Source organism: Schistocerca gregaria, chromosome X (assembly GCF_023897955.1).
Source record: "Schistocerca gregaria isolate iqSchGreg1 chromosome X, iqSchGreg1.2, whole genome shotgun sequence".
NCBI lineage: Eukaryota > Metazoa > Arthropoda > Insecta > Orthoptera > Acrididae > Schistocerca > Schistocerca gregaria.
Genome location: NC_064931.1, coordinates 688,661,700 through 688,684,823, shown reverse-complemented (window position 1 = coordinate 688,684,823; position 23,124 = coordinate 688,661,700). Strand labels below are relative to the sequence as shown.

The 23,124-nt window shown below is 43.1% G+C and overlaps 1 protein-coding gene across 1 annotated transcript in view; it reads right to left on the bottom strand.

Annotated features, from left to right (window-relative positions):
* Positions 1-1,473: 1,473 nt before the first annotated feature.
* The window catches only part of LOC126298280 (segmentation protein even-skipped-like), an 84,175-nt gene continuing 62,524 nt past the window's right edge, over positions 1,474-23,124 (bottom strand). Inside the window, exons 3-4 of the mRNA XM_049989579.1 lie at positions 16,863-17,095; positions 1,474-4,290 (exon numbers count right to left, since the gene is read on the bottom strand). Of these exons, the coding sequence (XP_049845536.1) occupies positions 4,071-4,290; positions 16,863-17,095 (453 nt within the window). The 3' untranslated portion in view covers positions 1,474-4,070. The remainder of the gene's footprint in view (positions 4,291-16,862; positions 17,096-23,124) is intronic.

The window sequence follows — 23,124 nt, the reverse complement described above, 5'->3', positions numbered from 1 at the left end:
GATCCAATTGTGTGTCCTGTAGGAGAGCAAGAATTTATTCATAGTCTCAAACCTTGGCCATAAACACTAGAGTAACTAACATCGGATTTCCACAACAGATGCCGGCCGCGGTGGTCTTGCGGTTCTAGGCGCGCAGTCCGGAACCATGGGACTGCTACGGTCGCAGGTTCGAATCCTGCCTCGGGCATGGGTGTGTGTGATGTCCTTAGGTTAGTTAGGTTTAAGTAGTTCTAAGTTCTAGGGGACTGATGATCACAGCAGTTGAGTCCCGTAGTGCTCAGAGCCATTTGAACCATCCACAACAGATTTCTTGCTATTCGAAAGCACTTCTACATATTTTACTTGCAGATCTCTACAAAGAGTGTAGCCCACCCTGTTGTTGATCCCACTGATGTGAATAGCACTCCAGTTGAATTGAGCTAGTATTTCTTCAACTATCTGTAATTGGCAAACTGTTTTATATTATTTAACAATAAGTACTGCAGCAATGTGAAATATGTAGTTCTCATTTTAGAGCGATTAAGTGAAGATTCCTCTCTTAAAAACATTAAGAGAGTAAAGTAGTTTAATAACGATTGTTCCCTCTACATATCGGCGGAAAAGGTGCCTCTATCTTTACGGTCTTTTCGCTTAACCGATATCAGCCCCTGTCAGGAGTGGGAGAGACCAGGTTACTATCGTCTATACGTTATATTTTCAGACAGTTCAGTCTTATGTAGCATATTTAACTAGTGGAGAAAAGACCATTAGAAACAAAGTAGTAACTTTGTTTATACAAGGATAGAGGAAGAAATCGATCATGACCTTGTTAAAGAAACTATGAATAATATGATTCTACTTTTATTTAAGTGTCAAGTCATAAGTCAGTATGGCTAGACAGAATTTTGACTACGTATCATTTTGCTTCCTCGAGGGTTTCAGCACTCACGTTCTGCGAAGAGAGATGGAAAAAACCCTGCATGAGAAGTTCCTATCTGCACATAGTTCCCTGTATTGCGACTTTGTTGAGTGACATTAACCATGATCTGGTGTCCTGTCTTTGCGTAAAGGAATATATTTGTAATCACACACTTCAATATTGTTTCATGATAATAGAGTATGTAACTACATAGACTTCTATAATTGTCTATGATTACTATTGCTGAATACTATCAAGCAGACTGCTGCCACATTTCCACTGTTATGACAAGGTTTGTGTTCTCTTTCTTCTACCAAAGTATCTGTAGATACTTTTTTGTCAGATTTTCTGTTACAATGTAGCATACATTGAGTTTATGGATGTATGAAAACCTTTTAAGTATCCCTACTCCCGCTAAATGTTAAACGCATTAACTATATGAACCATATGTAATTTAACAGACAGAGAATACTGCCACATGTTTATTCTGCTATTTTCAATAATTATACCCACATATAACAGGTCCGAGGTCAAGGAATATAATGACCAAATTTGTAGTATTAAAGAGCCACGTTTATTCACTCCCATTCGATTTATGGCTACATCAACTGAACTCAATATTCGATAATTACATTCAAATCCAAACAACATTAAACAATACTTGTCCCATGAAATTCATCATAAATACATTCCCACAATCACATGCTCAAGGAAAATGAATTTTCTTATCAAATTTCAAAGCTTTATGGAACACAGAAATATTAACTTCCAAATTTTTAATAGTCAACAGTTCACTTGTTTTGTGTCTTCCAAATGTGAACAGTTGTCAATTTATTTTACTGTCACTGCCTCAGTTTCCAAGAATCTATTCTAGGACAGGTAAATGCCACCAGAGAAAAGAATAATCTAAATCCATTTAAATGTATTTTGACCTGCAATTATTGCAATTAATATTACAACTACACAGTAACATTATTTACAGTATGTAAATGATATAAATGTAAAATATAGTAACATATATCAGAAGGTTCATTTAATAACAAATACAGTGCAATATATTCTTTAACACACATATCTAATGTCCGTTCTCCTCCTCATCACCATTTTCAATAGCATAAATGCAAAATTCAATAATACAATAAAACAGATACAAAAGATTTAATGCTAGAACTTCTTATGGTAAAAGCATTTGTAAAAAAAGACCACAGGACTCTTAAATCATAATTTAATATCTTTGGCACATTACTGAAATATGACAACGCCATATATTACACAACTTACACGATGATTATCACTATGATGTACATAATATAGAGTCATTTACGTATTATCTTCTTTCTATATACAGCTCAATCAATAAACAGGAAAACTCGAATGACGTACTCTGATAGAGCTCATATGGACAACTCGGTGTGCTTCAGTCATAGTAAGTATTTATAATACTAAAATTAAGCAGAGAAGTAAAAAACACATAGAAGTACTGTTGTTCAGTACAAGTACCATATTGTCACGTTTCGGTGGCACTGAAGTTTTACAGGAGACACTAATTCCTGTGAAGCGAACTTATTCAAACTGGATATATAAAAACAGACAGGCATCCATAAAGAGAACACGTTGAAACAAAGCAGATAAGGTCCGCTGTGTAGTTCTCATTAACGGTTTTCCTTACCTTTAGCGACAGAGACGATATTCGCATTCGAGTGTAGATGGGCTGTGGACGAGGTTGGAGAGGCAGTTATACATAGGAAAGTGTCGAAATTGCTATTTTTAGCTTGATGTCACTGTAGAAGGTCGTGTTTACAACATTCACACTCTCGCTCTTTTATATGCTTCTGCTTTCGCGAACTGTATCAATTTCCTTTTCTGTATAGGCGTGATTGTATCCTCATCACCCCTTGCTTACCATATAAAATATAAGCCTATAAACATATGTTACAAATTCTTACATATATTTCAACGGAACTATTATACGAAGAAGTCCTTTGTAAGGTAAACTTGAACAAAAAGAATCCACATGAAGGCACACTATACTATAACCTGTGAGACTAGCGAAGCAAAGATTCCCTAATGATAAGAAGGACATCGAGCTGGAGATAAAACACTACGTATTTTTTGTGCACGGTTTATGTTTAGACGAGGCAGTTTAACACATTGGATCGCAGCGACAGTAGAGCAACAAGCCAACTGTTTTTCATAGATTTCTTTCCAATAAGCGTCTTTCAGTAGCAGTGTTGTATCATGAACACGCGAACAACTTTCTAACAAACCGGAGCAAAATGGGACAAACATTTTGCTGTCCTAGGAAACAATTTAGTGTTCGTTATTGGCAACTGCTAAGCATCAAAAATGGCCCAAAAAGCGCTGTTGAAGAATCAGTTTGCCAATAGTTCCTCACGCTTCAGCAGACGTCTACCGCTTCCCGAGACCACCGAATTGTGGAAGATTTAAATACTTACTATAGTGAAGCTGCTGCGCATAGAATACCAACTATTGCCACTCCTATGTCAGATGTTCGAGAAAAACTGAAACGCTGGAATGTATCTAACCGTTGACTGACGTCTGTCGTACGAGTTGGACCAGCGGTAGAACTCATTTCAGTGCAGTAACGCGAAATTCGGTAAGCGGGGCGCTTTTGCTATACTTAACGTACGAGTTGCGTCTTTGAGCAGTTGGACCTATAACTCCTACATTGAGAATTTCAAAAAAATGGATGCACAACATCTTCAGGGATGTGATCCTCCAGTTTTCCAGAGGAAAACTTCGTGGTTAGACTGTTGAGCCTTGTTGCAAGCGTACATACTGTAGAAATAAAGGAAATGGGTAAATGACTCACTGGTTCCACGATGGAAATATAATCTCGAAGGAAACCTCAATAAGCAGATAGAACGTTTTTCATTTACGGTTGTAACTGAGTTCCGATCAGCTACCACCCTTCTACAGTGACGTCAGTCCAACAGATAATTACTGTCCGTTAGGAATCGAATCACTGCTTTGGTAGAATACTCTTCGGTAAAGTCTTTGCAGTCCACAACAAATACCATACTCTCAACCAGCCAAGCGGGCAGTATTTTCCAGCAGCAGGTCCGAGCTATGCCTAGGAATTTGCCAGAGACGCTGCCCTGAGTGTCCTTATCACACACGCGCCGCGAGACGCCGCGCCGGTTCCCGCGCCTTACGTGCGGTCGCGGTCGCGGTCGGCGTGCGGCGTGACGTCACTCTTGTAGGGCTGGAACAGTTTGGGAGGCTGGCGCGCCAGCTGCGTGGAGCCGGCGCCAGCAGCCGCGCCAGCCACAGCCACGCCAGTCGCGAACAGCGGCGGCGACAGAAGCGGCGAGGGCGACGGCGACGCCGTGGGCAGCGAACTCGCCGCCACGCAGTTCACGATGCCGCATCTGCGGCACACGTACAGCCGTGCTCAAAACAATATGTAACGGGGATCGCTGACTGTCCCACGTTCCAGCTTGACACCTTGGCTTATTAAAAGGATACACTTCGCACAATATAAATAAAGGTATAATATGTAATATTAGAAAACAAGGTCGCTTGATGTGAAGTTGCTAATTTCATGACCAGATTCGGGAGTTACTATCTGTCATCTTGAGATTCTCAGATTCACAGCACACGGTAAAAACGTCAGAGTACGAGGTGCATTAAAGTTTTAAGGCCTCCGATTTTTTTTCTAATCAACTACTCACCCGAAATCGATGAAACTGGCATTACTTCTCGGCGTAATCGCCCTGCAGACGTACACATTTTTCACAACGCTGACGCCATGATTCCATGGCAGCGGCGAAGGCTTCTTTAGGAGTCTGTTTTGACCACTGGAAAATCGCTGAGGCAATAGCAGCACGGCTGGTGAATGTGTGGCCACGGAGAGTGTGTTTCATTGTTGTAAAAAGCCAAAAGTCACTAGGAGCCAGGTCAGGTGAGTAGGGAGCATGAGAAATCACTTCAAAGTTGTTATCACGAAGAAACTGTTGCGTAACGTTAGCTCGACGTGCGGGTGCGTTGTTTTGGTGAAACAGCACACGCGCAGCCCTTTCCGGACGTTTTTGTTGCAGTGCAGGAAGGAATTTGTTCTTCAAAACATTTTCGTAGGATGCACCTGTTACTGTAGTGCCCTTTGGAACGCAATGGGTAAAGATTACGCCCTAGCTGTAACAGAACATGTACACCATCATTTTTTCAGCACTGGCGGTTACCCGAAATTTTTTTGGTGGCGGTGAATCTGTCTGCTTCCATTGAACAGGAAAACGTCCGCATTTTAAGTATTTAAAACAGTTCTCATTTTCGCCGCTGGCGGTAAAATTCCATCTGCCGTACGTACGGTGCTGCCATCTCTGGGACGTATTGACAATGAACGCGGCCTCATTTTAAAACAATGCGCATGTTCCTATCTCTTTCCAGTCCGGAGAACAAAAATCGAAGGCCTTAGAACTTGAATGCACCTCGTAATAACTTGCTTGATCGTACAGCAGTGATACACAAGGAACCTTGTTATCTGCATAAAAATAATTACACGCTTCTCAGAAATAAAACTACACTAACAAGGAGACGGCACGAGCGTGGGGTCGGAGATTTGTCCGAAATTTTGTGTGGTGAAAGAGGACCCCTAAAACCTCACGTGATTAAAATATTAGGATGCACTACCTGAAAAATCCCGGGAAAAATCGATCCAAAGTTTCTTAGATGCCTTATGTGTATAAAATATTAGTCCATTGCCGAGCCGCCGTCTGGCCTACATGGATTTGCCGGCACGGTAACTCTGCGTGTTCGGTCAGAGAGTTAGCTTGCCCTCTGTAATAAAAATGGACCAACAACGAACTTAAACGGGTGTCTTGCGACGCCCACACCGAACAGATGAGACGAACGAAAACGAACAAGAGGAGATTAAAAAAAAAAAAAAAAAAAAAAACATGGTTAGCGGTCGGACCCTTTCGCCAAAGGTATCGGGTTCGATTCCTCATCCGCCACCTTTTTTTCCTTCTGTTTCATTTTCTTTTGTTATTCCACCAGTTATCCAGAAAGTGTCCCAAACCTACATTATTTTTAACAAATTAGTTACATTATTGAATAAAAATTTTCTTTTTGTCCAACACAATTCATGGCGGTGGGTTTTCCATTTTTCATTGTAAAGTATATAAGGAGAATAATTGGGTTTTAATCAGAACAACAAATTCGATTGGGAAACATTCAATTTTTATACATACAATAATTATAAACAAGAACCGCAGTGGTAATTATCGTAAAAACAAGCAAAGCAATAATTTTTGCGACATCTTGCACAACGTATAAAAGCGGATGCCTTACAGTCACAGGGCGTTTGCAATAAATCTGTACAAAAATATGCCCTATTAACATTTACGAAAATGTTTTGAGTTACCGATAATTTTGAGGCAAACCAGGCATATTGTATCGTGTCTCAGAATATTGGTGACGATAACTGATAGTGAATTACAGAATGAATTTTTATACAGTCTTCCCGGGAATTAATTTCACGATTCTCCTGTAACAATGCGCTGCAATTTTGCAAGCAACAGAAGAAAAAATGCCGGTGGAGGAATCGAACCCGGGACCTCTGGCCCAAGGATCCGACCGCCAATCACGTAGGCCAGACGGCGACTCGGCAATAGGCTAACGGTTTATACTCATAAGGCGCCTAAGAAACTTTGTATCGAGTAGTGCGTCCTAATATTTTAACCATGTGAAGTGTTAGGGGTCCTCTTTCACCACACAAAATATCGGAAAAATCCCAGACCCCACGGTCGTGCCGTCTCGTTGACAAAGTGAACATGCTTCAAGTACGATAATACAGCCCAACACTGGTTTGTTAAATATATAAAACTTGTTAAATGAAAGATCCATGTGACCAATATGGGATACATGAACAAAAACAGGTACATCAGGAAAGATGGTGCGTCGATGATAATTCAGGAGGACTGAGCCGGTCCATGTTAAGCAGTTACAAGCTTGGTCGCCAGGCAGCGCCACCACACTTAGGCGGTGACGTGTACACGATTATTTCGAAAAGTGTTCAAAACAAATACACTCCTGGAAATTGAAATAAGAACACCGTGAATTCATTGTCCCAGGAAGGGGAAACTTTATTGACACATTCCTGGGGTCAGATACATCACATGATCACACTGACAGAACCACAGGCACATAGACACAGGCAACAGAACATGCACAATGTCGGCACTAGTACAGTGTATATCCACCTTTCACAGCAATGCAGGCTGCTATTCTCCCATGGAGACGATCGTAGAGATGCTGGATGTAGTCCTGTGGAACGGGTTGCCATGCCATTTCCACCTGGCGCCTCAGTTGGACCAGCGTTCGTGCTGGACGTGAAGACCGCGTGAGACGACGCTTCATCCAGTCCCAAACATGCTCAATGGGGGACAGATCCGGAGATCTTGCTGGCCAGGGTAGTTGACTTACACCTTCTAGAGCACGTTGGGTGGCACGGGATACATGCGGACGTGCATTGTCCTGTTGGAACAGCAAGTTCCTTTGCCGGTCTAGGAATGGTAGAACGATGGATTCGATGACGGTTTGGATGTACCGTGCACTATTCAGCGTCCCCTCGACGATCACCAGAGGTGTACGGCCAGTGTAGGATATCGCTCCCCACACCATGATGTCGGGTGTTGGCCCTGTGTGCCTCGGTCGTATGCAGTCCTGATTGTGGCGCTCACCTGCACGGCGCCAAAAACGCATACGACCATCATTGGCACCAAGGCAGAAGCGACTCTCATCGCTGAAGACGACACGTCTCCATTCGTCCCTCCATTCACGCCTGTCGCGACACCACTGGAGGCGGGCTGCACGATGTTGGGGCGTGAGCGGAAGACGGCCTAACGGTGTGCAGGACCGTAGCCCAGCTTCATGGAGACGGTTGCGAATGGTCCTCGCCGATACCCCAGGAGCAACAGTGTCGCTAATTTGCTGGGAAGTGGCGGTGCGGTCCCTACGGCACTGCGTAGGATCCTACGGTCTTGGCGTGCATTCGTGCGTCGATGCGGTCCGGTCCCAGGTCGACGGGCACGTGCACCTTCCGCCGACCACTGGCGACAACATCGATGTACTGTGGAGACCTCACGCCCCACGTGTTGAGCAATTCGGCGGTACGTCCACCCGGCCTCCCGCATGCCCACTATACGCCCTCGCTCAAAGTCCGTCAACTGCACATACGGTTCACGTCCACGCTGTCGCGGCATGCTACCAGTGTTAAAACTGCGATGGAGCTCCGTATGCCACTGCAAACTGGCTGACACTGACGGCGGCGGTGCACAAATGGTGCGCAGCTAGCGCCATTCGACGGCCAACACCGCGGTTCCTGGTGTGTCCGCTGTGCCGTGCGTGTGATCCTTGCTTGTACAGCCCTCTCGCAGTGTCCGGAGCAAGTATGGTGGGTCTGACACACCGGTGTCAATGTGTTCTTTTTTCCATCTCCAGGAGTGTATGTACATGTAATACCTGTATATAGTAATTATAGATATGTGTATATTCGACTATGCCTGTTTATATACTTGTTTGTGTTGTGAGTCGTGACAGTGTTTATCGTCCAGTTGGAACTACATTCCCCTTTATATAGTTATGTTTAGTAACATAACTTACACTATTCTTTTAATGGAACTAGGTGGTTTGTATGGTCTCCAAAGTAATCGTATACACATCCTCGCCTTAGTGCGGTGGCGTTGTCTGGCGACCAAGCTTGTAACTACTCAACGTGGGCTGTTAAGCGCATCAGCTCGTGTTCCTGAGTTGTCGTAGACATCATCTTTACTAATACACTATCATCTTTACTAATATACCTGTTTCTGCTCCTGCACTCATTGTTGCCATAGATATTTAGCTATTTTTATAGGTGTGACAAACCAATGTGGATCTGTGTTATTGTAACTGGAGCATATTCTCAGTATGTCGACGAGACTTACGTACAGTTATATTCCTGGGAGATATATACTTTTTATTATTCAGGTAATATAGTCCTTTTTGTATAATTATTGTAAGAGCATGCAGATTACTACACTAACATTGTTTTATCCGTACATTGCAGAACTGAGAATCTGAAAATGACAACTAGTTACTGTCGAAACTGGTCATAAAATAGACAATGTCACATCAAGCTATCGATGTTTCTCATGTTACAAATTACAATATTGACTACCCCAACATTATGTGTAGGTTATATAAAAATATAATTAAACGAAAATGGGACTTGGAAATAGAAAAGTAAGATTGTGATAAAACCGAGAATATAAAAGACAACGCGAAAGTGGAGACTTATATTTTATTGCCACTTAAAAAAAACAGATGACAAGAGGCGGACAAAAGATTTGCAGCAGTAGAGAATAACAGACAAAGACATACAAAAGAGATTGATTCAGGGAAAAGATACAGAAAGTTCAAGGGTTTTCAGAAGAAAACATAAAAGAAGAGAAGAGGGACATGAACAAAAGAAAAAAAGAGACAGCATTGAGCAAGAATAAAGAAGTATTGGGAAGCCAAAGAAAGGAAAAGAATATGTTGTCATCAAACAGCTGTTTCACATGGTCCTGAGTTAGCCAAATTCGAATAACAATAATAATAATGAAATGAGATAAAAACAATAAACTGCACCTGTGGAACTATTATTTCCATAAAAATAATTTATCAGCTATGAAACCACAAACAAAATTTCTATTCAAAAATAGCGGAAAGTTCATGAAAAAAAACTTCCCTGTGTGGTGTTTGGCATTTAAAACAGCATGAATTCCTTTGGGAATCGGTGAGCGACCTCTGGGGGTCTAACCAAAAGTTTCGCTAAAATGCATATAACAACTATGTAGTTTCCGTTTTTCTAAAAAATTGGTCGTAATAAATACTTCACTGACTAACCACTAAAGAGAAGAGAATTGCTTTCTGTTGCTAATTTTTCAATTAGCGGGGTCTTTTATGAAGTACACACAACAATATTTGCCGAGAAAAATGTTGGGAGAATGGAAATTGAGAAGAATTCTTCTGAACACATTTTTTTTTTTTTGGGGGGGGGGGGGGGGGTGAAAGACCCATGATACGAGTAGAAGCTATGTCAAAGTAGTAAGAACATTAAAACAATAACGTGTAAGGCCGATATTGGTCTTCAGACACCTGGAATCCTCCTGAAATTCGAATTACACAAATTTTGAATCGTAATCTATGGAATTTCATATAAATTTTGCAGAGAAACTTTTCCAGTTCAGTTTGCTTAGATATACTGATGGACACAATAGAAACTTAACTATTTTTCTATCACAGATCATAATGGCTCAGCAATATGCAAATCCATTGATTAAGGAATTATGGAACTATGTGTTGTTGCATCAAAGTATTCACGAAACAATCACTGAAATTCCCGGGCAAATAATTTGCGGCATGATTACCCCAGTAAACGTGAGTTCCATAGGGAACAGCATCTGCCCCACGAATTTCACTTAACGTAAGCGTCATCCCTCCTTTCAGTGTGACAGGAGAACCCACGAAAACCAACGTACGTCTGCCTAACTATTACAAAACAGTATCTTCCAAAATTTTCCCAAAAATACGCTCTATTTTATGCTGAGAGAGAAGAAGACAGCGGAAGCGGTAAAGAGACTAGTACGGAGTGACTGTGCTATAGAAATAGCGAAGGAGACAATGGTGATGTGAGAGAGAGAGACACACAATGATGATCGAACGGAGTTGGCAGCGACAGAACCGTGCTAAGGAAAGAGTGAAAAAGGCAGTGCCGGAGGGAGGGGGGGAATAAAAAGAGAGAGGCAGCAAGTGCACGTCGGTGAGAGCCAATGACAATGAGAGACAGAATATATGACAATGACAACGAGGAAGAGAGAGACATTGACAGTGGAATGAGGCAGCAAAAGTAGGAAGGAAGAAATGAGATATTAGCAGTAAGAAGGACCAAGAGGGAGAGAGCACCAGTGAGAGGCGACTATAGTAGTGGGACAGAACGAAGGGAACTGTGACTGTGGCACAGGAGACAATGGCAAGGATACACAAAGGGATGATGACAATGAGCTGCGCTGAATCATTGAGTGAAAAAGGCCAACTGGGAGTGAATGGGTATCAGCGACTTACAGTGATGGACTAGTGGGTGTGTACGCACTACAGTTGGGCAAGCTTGCGGGAGTTTGAGGTGAGTTTCATATTTAAAAAAAAAGCACGAATATGTTCGCATGCGGGTGAGTTTTATATTTAAGGGGAGGTTTACTATCTTTTGGTTAAAAGATCGATTTTTAATTGCATTTTTGGATTCATAAAAGTGTTTAGAATCCACCCTTGAATACGGAACGGAAATGTTTGTTATTCGCGGTTGAACAAACAAATGCACCTGCCGGAAATCGGCTTTTTTCACGCACCAGTTTTTTTTTGTTTCGGAGAACGAGTTATTGTACCGGGGCTTGGGAGGAAACACACAAAATTCAAATGAAAGTTTGAACGTGTGTGTTTAGAAGTGAAGCCCTAAACATTTGCATTCTGGTGCGAAGACTGTGGAGACTGCGACTTTCCTGCCAGAGAGCAGCTTCAACGAAGGGTATTCAGCAATTCTGAAGACCTTGACAATGATTGACGTCACCCGCGACTCTATTCGACACCGTCCGCCAAGCATTCGGACGACCACCGGATTCAAGCGGCCGAAAACCGCTTGTCACCGGCCGTAGGAGCGGTTCTGGAGCAGCGCAGGATGGCCCAGATCGAGCAGAACGCCCTCTATGAGGAAGAGGAAGGACTAGTTTACGCACCTGGAATAGCGGACTGAACATAAGTTGCATAACATTGCATTTATATGTAGTCAAAACTTCAAACGCGTTTTTCTCCAAATGACTTTTTTTATCGCGCGATATGGTAACTTCAAATCTACTGAACCGATTGGCACGATTCTTTGTTTCCGACGTAGCTAACTAAATTATCTAGATGTTGTACCACTTATTCCGATCCATCAACTATAAATAGTTTTACTTGGCCGACGAAGTCGAAAAATCGATGAAAAAACCCTATTTTTTTCAAATGGCTGCCATTTTGTTTCCTTTGGTCCAAATAACTTAAGCGAGGTACAACTCCTAAAGAATCTTTTTTATTTCGCTAACGTCAACTCAGTTTTGATTTCAGACGAACCGGCTGACCAGTGACATACTGCGCGTGGAAGTCTACATCGACATTTTGTTTCGTTCCGACGGCATTTCTGCCTTTGCTCTTCGACATTTCCGGTCGAAAAAATTTCAGTGCAGAAGAAATATCAATAAATATATTGACAAAATTTGACATTGATATGTATAACACCCATGAACCATGGACCCTGCCGTTTGTGGGGTGGCTTGCGTGCCTCAGCGATACAGATAGTCGTGCCGTAGGTACAACCACAACGGAGAGGTATCTGTTGAGAGGCCAGACAAACGTGTGGTTCCTGAAGAGGGGCAGCAGCCTTTTCAGTAGTTGCAAGGGCAACAGTCTGGATGATTGACTGATCTGGCCTTGTAACAATAACCAAAACGGCCTTGCTGTGTTGGTACTGCGAACGGCTGAAAGCAAGGGGAAACTACAGCCGTAATTTTTCCCGAGGGCATGCAGCTTTACTGTATGATTAAATGATGATGGGGTCCTCTTGGGTAAAATATTCCGGAGGTAAAATAGTCTCCCATTCGGATCTCCGGGCGGGGACTACTCAAGAGGATGTCGTTATCAGCAGAAAGAAAACTGGCGTTCTAAGGATCGGAGCGTGGAATGTCAGATCCCTTAATCGGGCAGGTAGGTTAGAAAATTTAAAAAGGGAAATGGATAGGTTAAAGTTAGATATAGTGGGAATTAGTAAAGTTCGGTGGCAGGAGGAACAAGACTTTTGGTCAGGTGAATACAGGGTTATAAATACAAAATCAAATAGGGGTAATGCAGGAGTAGGTTTAATAATGAATAGGAAAATAGGAACGCGGGTAAGCTACTACAAACAGCATAGTGAACGCATTATCGTGGCCAAGATAGATACGAAGCCCACACCTACTACAGTAGTACAAGTTTATATGCCAACTAGCTCTGCAGATGACGAAGAAATTGAACAAATGTATGATGAAATAAAAGAAATTATTCAGGTAGTGAAGGGAGATGAAAATTTAATAGTCATGGGCGACTGGAATTCGAGTGTAGGAAAAAGGAGAGAAGGAAACGTAGTAGGTGAATATGGATTGGGGCTAAGAAATGAAAGAGGAAGCCGCCTCGTAGAATTTTGCACAGAGCACAACTTAGTCATAGCTAACACTTGGTTTAAGAATCATGAAAAAAGGTTGTATACATGGAAGAACCCTGGAGATACTAAAAGGTATCAGATAGATTATGTAATGGTAAGACAGAGATTTAGGAACCAGGTTTTAAATTCTAAGACATTTCCAGGGGCAGATGTGGACTCTGACCACAATCTATTGGTTATGACCTGTAGATTAAAACTGAAGAAACTGCAAAAAGGTGGAAATTTAAGGACATGGGATGTGGACAAGCTGAAAGAACCAGAGGTTGTACAGAATTTCAAGGAGAGCATAAGGGAACAATTGACAGGAATGGGGGAAAGAAATACAGTAGAACAAGAATGGGTAGCTCTGAGGGATGAAGTAGTGAAGGCAGCAGACGATCAAGTAGGTAAAAAGACGAGGGCTGCTAGAAACCCTTAGGTAACAGAAGAAATATTGTATTTAATTGATGAAAGGAGAAAATATAAAAATGCAGTAGATGAAGCAGGCAAAAAGGAATATAAACGTCTCAAAAATGAGATCGACAGGAAGTGCAAAATGGCTAAGCAGGGATGGCTAGAGGACAAATGTAAGGATGTAGAGGCTTATCTCACTAGGGGTAAGATAGATACTGCCTACAAGAAAATTAAAGAGACCTTTGGAGATAAGAGAACCACTTGTATGAACATCAAGAGCTCAGATGGAAAAACAGTTCTAAGCAAAGGGAAAGCAGAAAGGTGGAAGGAGTATATAGAGGGTCTATACAAGGGTGATGTACTTGAGGACAATATTATGGAAATGGAAGAGGATGTAGATGAAGATGAAATGGGAGATACGATATTGCGTGAAGAGTTTGACAGAGCACTGAAAGACCTGAGTCGGAACAAGGCCCCGGGAGTAGACAACATTCCGTTAGAACTACTGACAGCCTTGGGAGAGCCAGTCATGACAAAACTCTACCAGCTGGTGAGCAAGATGTATGAGACAGGCGAAATACCCTCAGACTTCAAGAAGAATATAATAATTCCAATCCCAAAGAAAGCAGGTGTTGACAGATATGAAAATTACCGAACCGTCGAAATGTTGGAACACGTGAGGCAATACTGACCTTACGACTTATCTTAGAAGAAACATTAAGAAAAGGCAAACCTACGTTTCTAGCATTTGTAGACTTGGAGAAAGCTTTTGACAATGTTGACTGGAATACTCTCTTTCAAATTCTAAAGGTGGCAGGGGTAAAATACAGGGAGCGAAAGGCTATTTACAATTTGTACAGAAACCAGATGGTGGTTACAAGAGTCGAGGGACATGAAAGGGAAGCAGTGGTTGGGAAGGGAGTGAGACAGGGTTGTAGCCTCTCGCCGATGTTATTCAATCTGTATATTGAGCAAGTGGTAAAGGAAACAAAAGAAAAATTCGGAGTAGGTATTAAAATCCATGGAGAAGAAATAAAAACTTTGAGGTTCACCGATGGCATTGTAATTCTGTCAGAGACAGCAAAGGACTTGGAAGAGCAGTTGAATGGAATGAACAGTGTCTTGAAAGGAGGATATAACATGAACATCAACAAAAGCAAAACGAGGATAATGGAATGCAGTCGAATTAAGTCGGGTGATGCTGAGGGAATTACATTAGGAAATGAGACACTTAAAGTATTAAAGGAGTTTTGCTATTTGGGGAGCAAAATAACTGATGATGGTCGAAGTAGAGAGGATATAAAATGTAGACAGGCAATGGCAAGGAAAGCGTTTCTGAAGAAGAGAAATTTGTTAACATCGAGTATAGATTTAAGTGTCAGGAAGTCATTTCTGAAAGTATTTGTATGGAGTGTAGCCATGTATGGAAGTGAAACGTGGATGATAAATAGTTTGGACAAGAAGAGAATAGAAGCTTTCGAAATGTGGTGCTACAGAAGAATGCTGAAGATTAGATGGGTAGATCACATTACTAATGAGGAAGTGTTGAACAGGGTTGGGGAGAAGAGAAGTTTGTGGCACAACTTGACCAGAAGAAGGGATCGGTTGGTAGGACGTGTTCTGATGCATCAAGGGATCACCAATTTAGTATTGGAGGGCAGTGTGGATGGCAAAAATCGTAGAGGGAGACCAAGAGATGAATACACTAAGCAGATTCAGAAGGATGTAGGTTGCAGTAGGTACTGGGAGATGAAGAAGCTTGCACAGGATAGAGTAGCATGGAGAGCTGCATCGAACCAGTCTCAGAACTCAAGAGCACAACAACAACAACAACACATCTCGAGAAAAAGATTATCAAACAACATGCTTTTTTCGGGCCAATGATTGTAAACCTCCCGTTTATGTTCGGATGCGAAAATTTTCGGTAAAATTTGTAAAGGTGGTGAGGAGAAGAGGTTGCTTGTGGCCCACATTTCAGTCACAGTCTTAAATAAAGAGGAACATATTCACATTTTTATACTCGTATAGGAGCATTTTTCTGCTGTTTAAGACTTGCCAAATTATTTAAAGGGGGGTAGGACGTCAAACGGGCCGACTTGGAGCAGGAGAGGCATCTCAGGGCATTTGAATTTCCAGTGTCTATACTTTTACAAATAAATTCATACACTTTGACAGCATGACCATGAAGGTTTCAGAATTTACACTCATAGCAGTGGAAGTTCTAAAACATAACGAAGTAATTTTTATACGTGTGAAATTTCATCTTTTTTTTCACTTACTAATGGCAGCATTTGTTGCTATAGGTACACTTATCCTCATAAGTTAGAGAGATTCTTCGATGAATTTTGCACAGCATACATACCATACTCACAGGTGTATGAAACTCTAGAATTTATTTAATTTATGAAAAAAACGAATGAACTCATATTTTAAACTTCATGTTAAAAAAACACAAATTTAATAGATAATTACCTCAATTTTTACCACAGTTTTTAATAGATTTTGAAAATTCTAGAGTTTCATACACCTTTAAGTATGGTTTGTATGCTGTGCAAAATTCATCGAAGAATCTCTCTTATGAAGAAATGTGTTCCTATAGCAACTAATTCTGCCATTAGTAAGTGAAAAAATGATGAAATTTCACACCTAAAAAAATTACTTCGTTATGTTTTAGAACTTCCACTGCTACGAGTGTAAATTCTGAATTCTTCCTGGTCATGCTGACAAAATTTTATGAATTTTTTTGTGAAAGTATAGACAGTGCACCCTGGACTCGCATTCGGAAGAACGACGGTTCAATCCCGCGTGCGGCCATCCTTATTTAGGTTTTCCGTGATTTCCCTAAATCGCTCCAGGCAAATGCCGGGATGGTTCCTTTGAAAGGGCACGGCCGACTTCCTTCCCCATCCTTCCCTAATCCTATGATACCGATGACCTCGCCGTTTGGTTTCTTCCCCCAAACAACAACAACAACAATAATATAGACAGTGGAAATTGAAATGTCCTGTGGTGCCTCTCCTGCTCCAAGTCGGCCCGTTTGACGTCCTACCCCCCTTAACTTGTTGTTGCAAGGGGATATTACTGTTCTTGCAGATGGATCAGTACATACTGGTGTAAGTTTCCTTGAAACAGCTATCGGTTGAAAATCAGGAGCTTTTTTCCACAAATCGTTTCAAATCTGGCTTCGCGAAACCAAATGGTCCGCATGGCACTGCAGAGTGAAGAAATAACTGAGGGAGTCAGTGGGAATGGAAGGATGGGCCACCGAGGCAGAAGCCAGGTTAAGCACTAGCTGACGCGGCTTACCTGCAGCTGGGCGAGCCGTCGCAGTCGTCCTGGCGCTGTGGCTGCGCGGGGCTGGGACTCGGGCTGGGGTACGGGTAAGCATAGCGCGCCTGGGGGTAGTACGGCGGGCACGGCACGTACATCGCCGCCTGCAGCAGGCTCGCCGCCAGCGTGGGGTCCGTGTACACCGCGTACGGCCACGCCATCGCCATGCGCTGCCGCTTGTCCTTCATGCGCCGGTTCTGGAACCACACCTGCGCCGACACATCCACTTAGCACCAAAGTACAAGGTCTTTCGGAAAGATTACTCCCATTTCACAACACTACGTCTTCTGCAACTACACTCCTGGAAATGGAAAAAAGAACACATTGACACCGGTGTGTCAGGCCCACCATACTTGCTACGGACACTGCGAGAGGGCTGTACAAGCAAGGATCACACACACGGCACAGCGGACACACCAGGAACCGCGGTGTTGGCCGTCGAATGGCGCTAGCTGCGCAGCATTTGTGCAGCGCCGCCGTCAGTGTCAGCCAGAATGCCGTGGCATACGGAGCTCCATCGCAGTCTTTAACACTGGTAGCATGCCGCGACAGCGTGGACGTGAACCGTATGTGCAGTTGACGGACTTTGAGCGAGGGCGTATAGTGGGCATGCGGGAGGCCGGGTGGACGTACCGCCGAATTGCTCAACATGTGGGGCGTGAGGTCTCCACAGTACATCGATGTTGTCGCCAGTGGTCGGCGGAAGGTGCACGTGCCCGTCGACCTGGGACCGGACCGCAGCGACGCACGGATGCACTCCAAGACCGTAGAATCCTACGCAGTGCCGTAGGGGACCGCACCGCCACTTCCCAGCAAATTAGGGACACTGTTGCTCCTGGGGTATCGGCGAGGACCATTCGCAACCGTCTCCATGAAGCTGGGCTATGGTCCCGCACACCGTTAGGCCATCTTCCGCTCACATCCCAACATCGTGCAGCCTGCCTCCAGTGGTGTCGCGACAGGCGTGAATGGAGGGACGAATGGAGACGTGTCGTCTTCAGCGATGAGAGTGGCTTCTGCCTTGGTGCCAATTATGGTCGTATGCGTTTTTGGCTCCGTGCAGGTGAGCGCCACAATCAGGACTGCATATGACCGAGGCACACAGGGCCAACACCCGGCATCATGGTGTGGGGAGCGATCCCCTACACTGGCCGTACACCTCTGGTGATCGTCGAGGGGACACTGAATAGTGCACAGTACATCCAAACCGTCATCGAACCCATCGTTCTACCATTCCTAGACCGGCAAGAGAACTTGCTGTTCCAACAGGACAATGCACGTCCGCATGTAACCCGTGCCATCCAACATGCTCTAGAAGGTGTAAGTCAACTACCCTGGCCAGCAAGATCTCCGGATCTGTCCCCCATTGAGCATGTTTGGGACTGGATGAAGCGTCGTCTCACGCGATCTGCACGTCCAGCACGAACGCTGGTTCAACTGAGGCGCCAGGTGGAAATGGCATGGCAAGCCGTTCCACAGGACTACATCCAGCATCTCTACGATCGTCTCCATGCGAGAATAGCAGCCTGCATTGCTGCGAAAGGTGGATATACACTGTACTAGTGCCGACATTGTGCATGCTCTGTTGCCTGTGTCTATGTGCTTGTGTTTCTGTCAGTGTGATCATGTGATGTATCTGACCCCAGGAATGTGTCAATAAAGTTTCCCCTTCCTGGGACAATGAATTCACGGTGTTCTTGTTTCAATTTCCAGGAGTGTATCAGGTGTACCGGTATGAAATGAGCGTTAAGATACAAAATTGAGACAGTCTCATTATGTTGATGTTTTAATGGTTTCGTCAAATCTTTTGCCACTGTTAGAAACGTTTCCACGAATACATTGTAAATCTAAGAAGACATGATGCCGGCAAGGAGTAATAAAGTCAATAGGCAAGCCACTTTTTCTCATTGCTTCTGTGAAAAATTTTCCATCAGGGGAAGCTGTTTGAGCCGGCCGTTGTGGCCGTGCGGTTCTAGGCGCTTCAGTCTGGAACCGCGTGACCGCTCCGGTCGCAGGTTCGAGTCCTGCCTCGGGCATGGATGTGTGTGAGGTCCTTAGGTTAGTTAGGTTTAAGTAGTTCTAAGTTCTAGGGGATTGATGACCACAGATGTTAAGTCACATAGTGCTCAGAGACATTTGAACCATTTACAAATGTGTCGATAGGGAACATTTGTTGTGAACGAGCCTTAATTTCTTTTCGTTTGGTTGGTATGACAGCTGTCAAAAATATTTAGTATACATCAAGTCATGGAACAAACATATGTTTTCATCGCGTTAACAATGTCGAATTTTGTACCAGAAAGGGATTATTTGCGGAAAGCATTAATTTTTTGTTTGCATTTGAAAAAAAAAAGTGCTGCAGAGTCGCATTGAATTTTTGTCGAGGCACATGGTGATCGTGCTCTATCAGAAGCAACATGCAAAAGATGGTTGCAACGGTTCAGAAATAATGATTTTGATGTAAGAAGTGAAGAACGTGGTAGACCACCAAAAAAGTTCGAAGACTACGAATTGCGAGCAATATTGGATGAAGATGATACTTTGAGTCAGAAGCAAATGGCAGCAATGCTAAATGTTGCACAACCAACAATTTCCGACCGTTTGAAAGTGTTGTGGTTGGCAGGAGAACCAACACCGTGTTAGTAGAGGAGCGCCGAAATGGACGCGTGCAAGCTCACGCAGGCTGGCGTGAGGTCTGGAACAGGACAAGGAAATTAAAACTTAGAAAAATGGACGTAGCTGGTGGAATACTTAACTTTAATCCATTAATGACGAACGTCGCTCTTGACGGTACATGATTCACAATATCAATAGTAACTGAATATGGCGCCTTGCTAGGTCGTACCAAATGACGTAGCTGTAGGCTATGCTAAACTATCGTCTCAGCAAATGAGAGCGTACTTTGTCAGTGAACCATCGCCAGCAAAGTCGGTTGTACAACTGGAGTGCTAGGAAGTCTCTCTAGACCTGCCGTGTGGCGGCGCTCGGTCTGCAATCACTGATAGTGGCGACACGCGGGTCCGACGTATACTAACGGACCGCGGCCGATTTAAGGGCTACCACCTAGCAAGTGTGATGTCTGGCGGTGACACCACAGAAAGCTATAGGAAAGATTCAAAAGAATGGAAAATGGGTGCCACACGAACTGAATGAAAGACAGATGGAAAACCGAAAAACCATTTGTCAAATTTTGCTTCAAAGATATGAAAGAAAATCAATTTTGCATCGAATTGTTACTGGCGATGAAAAATGGATTTATTTTAAGAATCCTATACGGGAAAAATCATGGGTTATTCCGGGACAATCATCAACATCGACTGCAAAACCTGATCGATTCGGCAAGAAGACAATGCTCTGTGTTTGGTGGGATCAGAAAGTTGTGGTGTGTCATGAGCTTCTAATACCCGGTGAAACTGTGAAATCTAATCGCTACAGACAACAAATGATCAATTTGAATATGCATTGATCGAAAAAAGACCAGAATCGGCCAGAAGACATGGCAAAGTAATTTTTTTACACCACAATGCACCTGCACACAATGCAAAACTGGTTCAGGATACAATCAAAACACTTGGCTGGGAGTTGCTACCCCACCCGCCGTATTTACCAGACTTGGCCCCTTCCGACTACCATTTGTTTTCATCAATGGGACACGCATTGCCTGAGGAACACTTCGATTCCTACGAAGACGTCGAAAATTGGGTGTCTGATTGGTTTGCTTCAAGAGACGAACATTTCTATTGGCGTGGTGTCCACAAATTGCCAGAAAGGTAGTCACAATGTATAGAAAGCAATGGTCAGTACTTTGAATAAAATGATTTTACTTTTCTATTCAAAATTAGTGTTTCATTTTCACAAAAAAACGGTCATTTCATACCGGTACACCTGGTACATCTACGTCTACATCTGTACCCCGCAAGCCACGTGTCGATGTGAGACGGAAAGTACTTCGGGTATCACTACTTGATTCCCCAGTCCCAGTTCCATTATCGCGTGGGAAGATTGATCGTCGGTAAATTTTCGAACTAGTTATAATTTCTTCAATTTTCTCATTGCGGTCATTTCGTGAGACGTGTGTGGGAAAAAATAACATATTGTCCGACTCTTTCTGGAACGCACTGCCTCGGAATCTGAATAGTAAAGCTCTCCACGATGCATAACGGCTCTCTTCTAGCGTCTCTCATGAGTTTACACGTAAAGCTTTCCCGCAGACTAAAGGATCCTGTAAAGAAGCGCACCGCTCTTCATTGCGTCTTGTATATCTTTTCTATTAATCCAACTTTCTTTATTAACCAAGACTGGCACACTGGGTATATTTTAACTTGCGTATCGAAACTGGAAGTTGACCTTGGCGCCAGCTGTAAGTTAAGGGTACATGTGGTTGAAGTAGAGGTCTTCCTGCTGCAGCTAGCTCGCTCGTTCATGAGCCAAAGTGTATCGAGTCGAGATGGAGATAACACAACAAGTCATTTTGCGTTCTCCGTTTCAACAGGTGCAACTCTGTCTCAACCGTAGGCTGTGATTTTTTTAAACAATGAGCTGTCTCGCCGGTCGGAGTGGCCTAGCGGTTCTAGGCGCTACAGTCTGGAGCCGCGCGACTGCTACGGTCGCAGGTTCGAATCCTGCCGCGGGCATGGATGTGTGTGATGTCCTTAGGTTAGTAAGGTTTAAGTAGTTCCTAGTTCTAGGGGACTGATGACCTCACATGTCAAGTCCCATAGTGTTCAGACCCATTTGAATTTGAGCTGTCTCAGCAGTGGAGCGGCCGTGGAGGTGGTAGGGATTCCGCGTAGTACCATTGACTCCCAACGTCGAATGTTCTGGCGGTTTGTTCGACTCCACCTTCGTGCCTTCCCTTCAAACTACTTTTCGTGAAGTGCAACGCCGCGTAATGACAGCAGTGAATGCAGTAACTCAAGACACGCTGGCAAACGTATGGGACGTACTTGAGTAACGTTTGCATGTCTGTCGTGGACTCGGAGAAGACCGCTTTGAACTTTTGTGAAGGGTAAATGAAAACGTTGATCCTGAACTTACTTGTAAAAAGTAAGCCGAAGCTGTATCGCATGAATGTGAAAGCTACGCCTTTGTAAAATCAGATGAATCTTACGAAAATACAGATTTGTAGTCCCATGCGTATGATAAAGTTTTCCCCAAATTTTTATTTTCTTTCATATAGAAGATATGTTCTTGTCAAATGGAATGAATCATTGTGAAACACCCTCCTATATCCAATATATATTATTATTTTCGATTATTTCCTTTTGAGAGAGGGATGGAACTTGAGTAGTCATGATTTCTTCTTCTTTCTTCGTTCTTCCCAAATTCTCTTCATACATTCACTGTGTTCTCTCTAGCGTTCTTCCGACCGTCTTTTTCCCGTTCTGTTCTCGGTATGTTCTTGCTTAAGTGTGTGTTTCTGTATGATGTTTCTAAACTGTTCTCTATCGTTTACGTTGTCTTGTGTGATTCCTAGTTCTTTAATGTCTTCTTCTGCTTCAGTGATCCACTTTGTCTTGTTTTTGCTCTTGTTTACTACCTTGTCTTGTGAGCCTGCTTTTATTCATCCTGCTGATATGTTCACAAAATTTCATCCTTCTCTTTCTAATGGTGTCTGCTGTTGTTTCTATGTCTTTGTAAATCTCTCTAGTTGGCCTCTTCATCCTAATTCCTTCCCGAAACACTGGTCCATATATATATATATATATATATATATATATATATATATATATATATATATATATATCATCAGAGAAGGAGCACAAGTCATATTAAGGAAGGATATATATATATATATATATATATATATATATATATATATATATATATATATATATATAATACTCCTGGAAATTGAAATAAGAACACCGTGAATTCATTGTCCCAGGAATGGGAAACTTTATTGACACATTCCTGGGGTCAGATACATCACATGATCACACTGACAGAACCACAGGCACATAGACACAGGCAACAGAACATGCACAATGTCGGCACTAGTACAGTGTATATCCACCTTTCGCAGCAATGCAGGCTGCTATTCTCCCATGGAGACGATCGTAGAGATGCTGGATGTAGTCCTGTGGAACGGGTTGCCATGCCATTTCCACCTGGCGCCTCAGTTGGACCAGCGTTCGTGCTGGACGTGAAGACCGCGTGAGACGACGCTTCATCCAGTCCCAAACATGCTCAATGGGGGACAGATCCGGAGATCTTGCTGGCCAGGGTAGTTGACTTA